This window comes from Grammomys surdaster, unplaced genomic scaffold, assembly GCF_004785775.1.
Source record: "Grammomys surdaster isolate TR1022 unplaced genomic scaffold, NIH_TR_1.0 350, whole genome shotgun sequence".
NCBI lineage: Eukaryota > Metazoa > Chordata > Mammalia > Rodentia > Muridae > Grammomys > Grammomys surdaster.
The window spans coordinates 322,231-333,512 of record NW_021604769.1 but is presented as its reverse complement, the minus strand read 5'-3'; the positions used below and the strand labels follow the sequence as shown (position 1 = coordinate 333,512).

General features: G+C 35.8%; 1 protein-coding gene across 1 annotated transcript; it reads right to left on the bottom strand.

Moving 5' to 3' along the window:
- Positions 1-340: 340 nt before the first annotated feature.
- Positions 341-5,805, bottom strand: LOC114631059 (olfactory receptor 1013-like). The gene is made up of 2 exons (XM_028779363.1): positions 5,727-5,805; positions 341-1,300 (listed from the first exon to the last, which is right to left on the bottom strand). Exon 2 carries the CDS (start codon positions 1,274-1,276, stop codon positions 341-343), a length of 936 nt encoding a protein of 311 aa, XP_028635196.1. The 5' UTR covers positions 1,277-1,300; positions 5,727-5,805.
- Positions 5,806-11,282: the final 5,477 nt, after the last annotated feature.

The following is an 11,282-nucleotide window of genomic DNA, read 5'->3' as shown; positions in this document are numbered from 1 at the left end:
ATAAACAAACAAACAAACACAAATATATTTGTGTCATTAAAGTGTTGAATACGATGACAATTTATTCCATACATATATTTGAATAATTATTAAAATATGAAAATTTTTAAAATAATTGAAAAAGATAGGCTATTAGATAGGAAAAAGAATTGTTTTAATTTTACAAACAAGTTAATAATATCCAATTGTCTCAAGAAATACAGTTTATCATGTAGAAAACACAGACCTCTGTATGTACACTAAGACATTACCTTTTATCCCTAGTATACTTATTTCTATACAAGCTAAGAACAATTGCATGATGATAAACACTTTTAAAATGCTTTGCCTGTTTTTTCCTTCAAGGCAACTTGAATGTGTCTAACATTTTCCTCAAGGCATCCTTGACATCTTTATTTCGTAAACTGTAGATCAAGGGGTTCAGCATTGGAATCACTACAGTGTAGAACACTGAAACCACTTTGTCCCTCTCCAGAGCATAACTCGTGCTTGGCCGGGAGTAAATGAAGAGAATTGAACCATAGTACAAAGTGACAGCTGTCAGGTGGGAACCACATGTAGAGAAGGCCTTGAGGCGGCCCTGGGTGGTGCGGATCTTCAGGATAGCTGCAATGATGAAGAGGTAGGAAGCCAAAATAAGCACAGTGGGAGTGACGACATTAGAAGCCAATATGAAATAGAGCACAGCCTGGTAGCTCTCTTTCACGTCACACGCCAACTTCACAAGAGGAGGCAGATCACAGAAGAAGTCATCGATGATATTGTCTCGACAGAAGCTCAGAGTGAATGTCTCACTCGTGATAATGGTGGAGTTTGCAAAGCCACCAAGGTAGGATGCTGCAACAAGACTGCCACATAACCTTGGGGACATAGCCTGGGAGTAAAGCAAGGGGTTGGAGATGGCCACATAACGATCATAAGCCATGGCAGCCAGTAGGTAACATTCACTGTAGGCCAGCCCAGCAGAGAAGAAGAACTGAGCCAGGCATCCAGCAAAGGAGATGCTCTTGTCTTCAGAGATGCATGTTATCAGGATTTTGGGGGCATAGACAGAGGAATACCAGAGATCCAGGAATGACAAGTTTCCAATGAAGAAATACATGGGTGTGTGGAGTCGGGAATCAGCACAGATGAGAGAAATCAGGGTGATATTCCCTAGCAGACTGATGATGTAAATGGTGAGGAAGATGAAAAAGAGCACCTGCTGCAACACCGAATCTCCTGTGAATCCTAAAAGGATGAATTCTGTCACTTCAGTAACATTTTCCTCATCCATGATTTTAGGTATTTATGGTGCTTTCTGTGAAAAGATTTAATTACATTTAAAATTTTTACTAGTTTCTCCATTACATGTCATTCTACAAACTGCCAAGTAAAAACATTGGCCCACAAATGTCATTTATTATGAAATATATACATACTGAATTGGTCTCATTTTTACGAATGCCAAATTATCCACATGTTGCCCAGAGAGGTTAATTACAAAATAGTTAATAGTGAATGTCACTTAGATTTTCTTCTTAATTCTCTATCTTTATGAAATTGTGTGTTCTCTTTTTATTTAAAATCTTTTATTCTTTTCTTTGGATATCTTAAGATATTAATAGTTTCAGAAACAAAAGAAAGTAATTAGAATAACTGATGGTGATACCTGGAAAGTGCTATTTACTTTTCTTTATGTCTTCAAAAGCAAAAAATAAAAGATTTTTAAATGGCTTTATTCACATTTCTACACTATAATTATTAACTACTTTTCATGGCTGCTATATGCTACACCCAAATACCAGCAGATATAGAGTAGTAAGATATAATTATACACTCTAAAATGCATAGTGCCTTAAGCTTGGTTTTCCCAAGACAGTGAAATTAGTTCTCAAGGACCAGGAGGACAATTTATTAGAGAATGATTTATTAGACCAAGTTAAGACAGGACAAAAACAAAGACTAATTTAATTAAAATAAGATTTATTGATAAGAATTCTGATTTTTCTGGAATGTGATATCTAACTTTTCTTTATCAAACTAACTAGATTCATTTTGAGCCCCTTTGGCAAATCTTTTCTTTTTACTATTTCATTTTGGCTTTATTAGCATTTATTAATTATACATAACAATTACACATATTACACAATATGTTATTTCAACAATCACACATATTGTTAACTAATCAAATAAGGCTCCTTCTCTCCAACCCTCCTACATAAACTCATTAGTAACTATTTTACATTTAAGATGAATTTTTTTTAATTTCTACTTTTGACTATATACATGCCGTCATGTATTTTCTGTGGGTATATATACAGGAGAGGAAATATTGGATCTTAAGACAGATTCTTTTATAGTTTTCTGAAGAATTTCCATACTATTCTCTATAATAGAAATACTTAGTTACATTCCTAGTAACAGTGTATGTCAGTAATTTTACTTAACACCTATACTGGTATTTGTTACATATTAAGTAGATCAAAACATTTTATATTAACCATTCTAACTAAGGTGAAATGGAGACTTTTGCTTTTATTTCTGAAATTGCTAATGGTATTGAATATTATCTGCAACTGAACAAAAGAGACTTCAGATTCCAGAGTTACATCCATACCTGTATAGTCAACTAATCTGTAGCACATTTACCAGAAGTATCCACTGGAAGAAGAATAAACTCTTTAATTAGTGGTATTGAAAATCTCATGTGCATAGTATTAAATCTTGACCCCCAAAACTCATCCAGTACACAGATAAATTCTTAATGAAAAATACTTAACTATAAAGCCCTAAAGCCATAAAGCTATTTAAGAAAACTCAAGGGGAACCCTTCAAGACTTTAGAAAGGCCTATTATTTTTATAATGATAAAAGTACAGGAAACAAGAGAAAGAAATACAAGTGAGATTTCACATAACTAAAAAGCTTGTACACAGGAGGACAGCCAATAAGAAGAAGAGACAAACTTCAGAATGGGATCAAACAAGGAGTAAATGTGCAAGGTGAGTGAACCAGAGTATACTCAACTTTATCAATAAAGTAAATATAAAAATTAGCAGATAAAAACTAGGAAATTATCTGAATTGTGCATTGTTCTTCCTTACATGGATGGGTTCTTTGGGAATTCTGTGGTCTATGGGGGAATACTAGCTTGAATGAATGAGTCAATTTCTCCTATTTGCCTTTAAACTATTTCATTTTATGTTGCATTATTCTAACTGCATCTTAGAATACATAATTTAAAGTTAAGTAGTGCATAGCGGCTCATGAATGTATTCCACTTGGAAGCCTGAGGCAGTACTTTGAGGCCAAACTAAGCTACCTATTGAGTGCTAGGCAACATTGCCTGCAGAGTAAGAACCTATCTCAAACAAAAACTCAATTTACTATACCCATAAAATGAAATAATATTAGATGCTCATTGAAGATACATTGACAAGAAGATAGATATAGCATACAAATGGAACACTATGCAGCTATAAAAAAATTATGTAACTTTTAGGTAAAATACTAGAAAAAAAGAAGTATCTCAAGACTACAAACCCAATGTCAAATGTTCTTTCTTGTGTGTGGAACCTGGCTTCAAATCACTTGTTTGGCATGCTTAACTTAAAGCAAAACTGAAAGACAAGAAACCAGAAAGGACACTTGGGGGTATGTTAAAGAAAGAATGTTAGTAGGTATAGGCAAACCAAGTCATAAGATGTAATCCTGTGTGGAGAGAAGCTTGAGTAGGGAGAGTTTGAGAGTATAGGAGGAATCAATGTAAAGAGAGACCCAAAAAAGGAAGTATAAAATGTCCTATCAGTACCTACTACCTCACAACCAAACATAAAGCAAATAAGTGAAGAGTAACCAAACACATGTAAACCAAAATGAATGACAAGACCAAAGGTTAAAGAATTAACTCTCAAAGTCTTGCTTTTTCCTGAATGGAAACAGAGAGGGAGTGAATCTGTGGCAATGGGAAGGCAGGGGAGAAAGTGGGAAGAGTAGAGGGAAGGGAAGCCATGGTCAGAATGTGTTGAGAAGGATCTGTTTTCAATAAAAAATAAAATACAGTAGTAAAAGAGAAAAAGGATTATGTAGGGGTGAGGTTGAAGAATTAATGGATAAAAGGAGGAGCTGTGAGTGATTTAAACAATACTAAGGATGCATGAAAGAGCTTTAAAGAAACTCGCTAGTTAGTAGTTTCTATAAGTTACTTGTTACTAGTTAGTAATCTAATTTCAAAATATATCTTTTTTAAAAAAAAATATTTGAGTTAAATTATCTTGCATGGATAGACAATGCCATTTCCAGAAACATGGGTTATTCAAAAGAAATCACAGTTCATGTCATTCAATGTCTTCCTATATAAGTTATTGGTTGGGGAGTTCTGAATGGTTTCTAAAACACTACTGGCTATTGTCATTGTCATTTATTAGCTACCAGAACCACATAGTAAGAACCTATTGCTGAAAACACTGAAACCTTTTCAAACACAGTATAAAGAATTTCAAACTGACCCATAAGTTTCTTTCCTAGTAAGTGGCTTTGATCGTGACAAAAGGTGCTATACATGCTGTTAAAGGAGAAAATACATCAATTGTGTTACCCAGAGATTGACCCTGAATGTTGTGATACTTACTGGTACCATAAGAGCATTGTTATTTGGAGACAGAAAACACTGTTCTGATTGTATTTAAGTCCTGCTGGATGGAATACTGCAATCCAGGTCAGAAGTTCATCTCTACAGAGGTCATAGGCACTAGGGCAGACCTGCTATTGTTATCTTGCTAAATGGTCATGCTTTCAAATTGTTATGTAAATTTTTCTGCTTATTGTCATTGAACTAGGATGCTATCAATCATAGTTAGAGAAACTTGAATTTGCTGTGGACTACAGAGAATTGAGAGGCTAAATGCCCAGTCCTGAACAGACATCTACATCAACACAACAATACCAAGGTTCAGGGAACATAACAGAGGGCGTAAAGAATGTAATAATCTATGGATAAGTAGTGGCATGAAATTTCAATTTCTGGACAAGGCATGGTTGTTGCATTCATGTATTCACAGCAGTGGTCATTACCTGAATCTGACCTACAAACAAGCCAACAAAAATCATTGTATAGATGGGGTAGATGATATCCAGCCCCCACCCAGCACCAAGAAGCCATTGACAGTGGATAATTTTAGAGAAGCATTTGATTTTTGAAGATGAGGGCACTAATAGGTCCCCATGCTCCCGTGAATGGACCCAACCTACGCATATATACCAGCATCACTGAACTTGTTTTCAAAAGTGTGTGTCTGTGTGTGTGTGTGTGTGTGTGTGTGTGTGTAAATATGCACATTTATGACCTACTCTTGAGGAACAAACGTATTCATACACTGCTTACCAGTAAAAAAAAAAGTTTCCACAATCATGAAAATTTTAACTCATAATGTTTCTAATTAAACTAACTACAAAATGGTATTTACTAGTCATAGAAGGCCAGCCGTAACTCCATAAAATCTGTGATAATAAAAACATATACCATGCACTGATGAAACTATCAATTTCACCAAAAATGTTTTTTAAAGCCTAAAGGGGAGCTCTGTGAAGAGACTTCAGCTTTCCATTATGTTTAATCACAGCTATAAAACCTCATTGTATTTTATGAAGTAGAATTCTACTGTGAATTGATTACATTAAAAATCATTTTATCCCTTGACTGTATGTATGGCCTATTTCCTTTGGCTTCTTAAATGTAATACTTACTTGCATGCACATAATCTGTCACTTCTTCTTTATTCAAATTAAAATCAGAATTTCCTGCAATCATTCAAAATAAAACAGTCTTCTCACAGAAACTCTCTTTCCAGTGACAGTGGTTCCAGGAGATCATATAAGCCTGAGTACCCCTTTGGGAAATGTTGCTAAAAGAAAAATCTCCATGTGCTATTCTGATGCCAAGTGACCAATTACAGTGCTCAGTTCTATTTCCAGAACAAGGTGAAGAAATGCGAATCAATAAAGTAATTAAAAGTATTAATTATTTTTTTAAAAAAAGCTTTTATACTTTGAGTTAGTTGATTGATTTGAAATGGAGAGAAACTAGCTAGAGTCACTGTCTTCAGTAGTGTAGGCACTGGTGAGTTCCTTATTTTCCAAAGTCAATATTTTCTCCCTACTCATGTAGGAAGCTGTGGTTAAATTAAGTGGACAAAAACAAAAAAAAAAAACAAAAAAGAGAGATGACAGTACAATGAGAACCTCTAGGAAAGAAAGGGTTGGTGTGACTAGGAGGGAAGCAAAAGAGGATGGGACAGGTAGGTGATTAGAATAATTTATATATGTACAAAACTGTCAATGTATAAAAAATATCAAAAATATGTTAATTTTAAAAAGAAACTACAGAAATAGTATCTATATGTTATGCTAAAAACAGTAAAAATTATTTTAGTCCATATAAAAAATTATATCGATGATGACAAGAGATGACAAGAAAAATCATTTGTAAAAAAGTCAGATGACAAGAGATGACAAGAAAAATCATTTGTAAAAAAGTCAGATTATGTCTGTTTTGTGTGTGTGTGTGTGTGTGTGTGTGTGTGTGTGTGTGTAAGAGAGAGAGAAGTGGGGAGGGATAGAGAGGAGAGGGAGAGAGAAAATTGTAATGAATCATAGTCATAAGTACAAATAGCAGTAATGGTGGAAGAAACCCATTGTTTGATTCTTTTTAATTTTTCATTTAATGCTTTAGAGAATTTTACACATAAGTACTATATTTATATCATTCTCATACCATCTTCACATCAAGCTCCTCTTGTGTCAATAATGGCTATAGCAGTTGACATTTGAACATAGATAGGTCCCAACCTGGACAAAGAGCTACAGGTAATCAGTGTCTTCTGAGAGAGAAAAAATCAATTTCTCCAGGTACTTGCTTCTTGAACGTAATCCGGTCCAAGTGGTCAACCCTGGGTAATTGTCCATATTAGTAGTCTTTCCTTTTATTAACAAGAAATAAAGAAAAAATGATAAATGCACCTGATTTTAGAAAATTGGCTTCTATCTAATGTTGCTCACCAAGCCCATTTGCATTCTGAACATACAAAAATACCCTAAATTTTTCATATAGTTTTGAAATATGGGTTCATATGACTATATTCTGGCCAAAGAAATATGGACAAGAGGTACTCATCTTTCCTCTTCTCTTTTGTCAAACCATAATGACTGTTCTAGAGATGGTGACAGCATATTCAGAGTCACTATGCACTACAGACACAAAGCTCTCTGAGAAACTATATTATATCTCCGTCTGGTCTACCCCTTTGTAAAATCTGTGGTAAGGAGACATAGCAACATAAGATAAGGAAATTTTAAAAAATCATTATATCTTACATCAAAAGCCTGTACTCCATAAAACTGGAAACTCTAAATGAAATGGAGGACTTTCGATACAGATACTACTCACCAAAGTTAAATCAAGATCAGGTAAACTATATAAACAGTCCCTTAACCCCTAAGCAAATAGAAACATTCAAAAAAGCCTCCTAGCCCCACCACCCAAAGAAAGCTCAGGATCAGATCATGAGATGGTTTTAGGGCAGAATTCTATCAGGCTTTCAAAGAAGACCTAACACCAATAATCTTCAAACTATTTAACAAAATAGAAACAGAAGGAACACTATCTAATTCATTCTGTGAGGCCACAGTTACCTTGATACCTAAACCACACAAAGGCTCAGCAAAGACAGAGAACTTCAGACCAATTTAACTTATGAACATTAATGCATAACTATGCAATAAAAATTTTACAAATGATATCCAAGAACACATAAAAAAAATCATTCACCAGGATCAAGTAGCCTTCATCCCAGGAATGCAATGGTGGTTCAGTATAGGAAAATCCATTATAATCCACTATATAAACAAACCTACATGATCACTTCATCAGATGCTGAAAAGCCTTCAACAAAATTCAACACTGCTTTGTGTTAAAAGACATAGAAAGACCAGGGACACAAGGTACATACCTAAACATAACAAAAACATAATAAAAACAGTATATGACAAGCCAGTTACTTCACATTAAATGAAGAAAAACAAAGCAATCCAATTAAAATCACGAACAAGACAAGGATTCCCAGTCTCTCCCTATATAGTTATTAAATACACTACTTCAAGTTCTATCCAGAACAATAAGACAACTAAAGGAGATCAAGGAGATACAAATTAGAAAGGGAGAAGTCAAAGTACCACTATTTGCAGATGATATGATAGTATATATAAGCAACCTCAAAATTTCTACCAGAGAACTCTGACAGCAGATAAACAACTTCAGCCAAGTAAATGGACATAAAGTTAACTCAAGGAAATCAGTAGCTCTCCTTCATACAAATGATAAATGGGCCAAGAATTAAATTAGGGAAACAATACTCTTCAAAATAACCAAAAATAATATAAAATCTTTGGTGGAACTCTAAGCAGGTGAATGATCTGTATGACAAAATCTTCAAGTCCCTGAAGAAATAAATTGAAGAAGATACTAGTAGATGGAAAGATCGCCCATGCTCACGGATCAGTAGAATTAAGGCAGTGACAATGGCCATCCTATCAAAAGCAATCTACAAATTTAATGCAATTCCCATCAAAATTCCAACACAATTTTTATAGACACTGAAAGAGCAATTCTCAACTTCATATGGAAAAACAAAAATCCCAGGATAGATAAAACAATCCTGAACAATAAAAGAACTTCCAATGAAGTACTAACATCCAAAATGATAAAGAACTCAAAAACATAGACCCCCAACAGACTACATAACCCAATTTAAAAATGGAGAACAGAGCTAAACAGAGAATTCTCAACAGAAGAATCTAGAATGGCCAAGAAGCACTTATAGAAATGTGGAAATATAGAATTAAGGAAATGACAAAATCCTCAGTCATCAGGGAAATGAAAATCAAACAGCCCCAAGATTCTACCTTATACCAGTCAGAAGAGCTAACCTCAAAAACTCAAGCTAAAGGACATGCTGGCAAAAATATGATTGCAAACTTGTACAATCACTCTGGAAATTAAGATAATGGTTTCTTAGAAAACTGAGAATAGTTCTAACTCAAGACCAAGCTATACCACTCCTGGGCATACACCCAAAAGACACTCCACTGTACCAAAGGACATGTTCTCCACCATGTTCATGCCAGTCTTATTCAAAATAACCAGAAACTAGAAGCAACCCAGATGTCCCTGAACTGAAGAATGAATACAGAAAATGTGGTTCATTTACACAATGAATACTATTCAGCTATTAAGAATGATGCCATCATGAATTTTTAAGGCAAATGGATAAAACTAGAACTCCTCCTCTTCCTCCTCCTCCTCCTCCTCCTCCTCCTCCTCCTCCTCCTCCTCCTCAGGGAGGAAACTCTGACCCAAAAGGACATACATGGTATGTACTCACTGATATGTGGATATAAGCCATAAAGTACAGAATATCCATGATACATACCCTATAGACCATAAGAAGTTAGACAAGGAGGAAGGCCTAAGGAGAATGATTAAATAGCACTTAGAAGGGGGAAGAAATAGTCATGGGAGGCAGAGGGAGGGAGGGAGGTGAGTAGGGAGGGGACAGAAAGAGGAATATGAGGGCGTGATCAGGTGTAAGAAGAGACAGGAGAGACAGAGAGGGCCAGGAGAATGAATAGAATCTGCAGATGCCTGGGAAGAGGGAGTTATAGCAAATCTCTAGACAGTCCCTGAGAACTGAGAAGAAGGAAGCTCCCTGGAATCAATGTGGGGAACCTTAGCCCAGATGCCTAAGAGTGGAGAAATGGAACCTATAGCCAGGCAAGAACCCCAGAGACGTGATAAGGACACCAACCCATCCAGAAAACTTTCAACTGCAAATTTTTCCAGTCTAAAAAAAATCCAGGGAAAAGAGCAGAAATGGAAGGAAATGACAACCAATAACTTGAGACCCATCCCAAATGCAAGCACCAATCCCTGACATTATAAATGATACTCCATTATGTTTGCAGACAGGAGCCTTGCATAACTGTATTCTGAGAGACTCAGTAGCTGATCAAAACAGATGCAGATACCCACAGCCAAACATTGGAAGAATGTTGGAGTCCCTTACTGAAGAGGTGGGAGAAGAACTCTGAAGAGGAGAGGAACACCACAGGAAGACCAACAGTATCAAATAACCTGTACCCCTAGGAGTTCTCAAAGACTGATCCAATAACCAAAGATCATACAAACGGTGCAACAGGGCTCCTGGCACATATGTAGCACAGGGCTGCCTTGTCCTGCCTCGTTGGGAAAGGATGGATCTAATCATGCAGAGACTTGATGAGCCAGGGTCAGATATCCTAGGTCCCCATCCTCTCATATGGGAAGGAGAGGAATATTGGGGAGGGACTCAGTATGGGAGGGACCTGGAGGTTGAGCAGCCACTGGGATGTAAATAATTGGACTTAAGACTCACTCAACAAAAGGGAAAACATACTTGGTACTGGAAAACTACTCAGTGTTAGTTAACTCATGATTATTTGAGTATAATGTGGAACCACTAATTTACCAAACTAGCATAATCCCTAACAACAATCTGCACATATTTATCATTATATATGCAGATATATGTACTCTTTACTGGTCATCAGACAAAAACAAACACAGAAAATCACAACCAATCCAACTGTAGAGTGCAGAGCCCAATGAAAATATATATGAAACACTTCCACATCTAAGGTTCATGAAATGTTCCAGGAAATGGGGGCAGAAAGAATTCAAGAGCCAGAGGATCCAGTAGCTTTCTGTGAAATTATGTTTCCTACTAACACCAGAAGCTAAACCTGTAAAGTCTCATCAACATGACTACCCAAATGTACTTTAAATAAGAATAATACCAATAATCATGCCAAATTGGACAGGGAAAAGCCCACGAGGCCTCAATCTTACATGGAGTATTATAAGAAGCTGAGGAAACCTGATAGCAGAAAAGGTAATCTTCCCCAGGAAAAAGCACAACAGTCTAGTGCCCCATGTTTAGCCCTAAAAACATATATATACACATAGCATTATATGGAATGAACCGGTTATATTTAGGATATATAGATATACCTTTGTGACCCCAGAACCGTTAGGCTTAAGGAAGCTCAGTCCCCTGCTTTTGTTCCCTGCCCTAATGCAGCCTCGTTCTTAGCAAGAAAGCACTTCATAAATATGTATTGAGTTTTTATTAATTAATATTCAGAAAATCAAAAAGCAGTCAACATAGATATAGATATAGATATAGATATAGATATAGATATAGATATAGA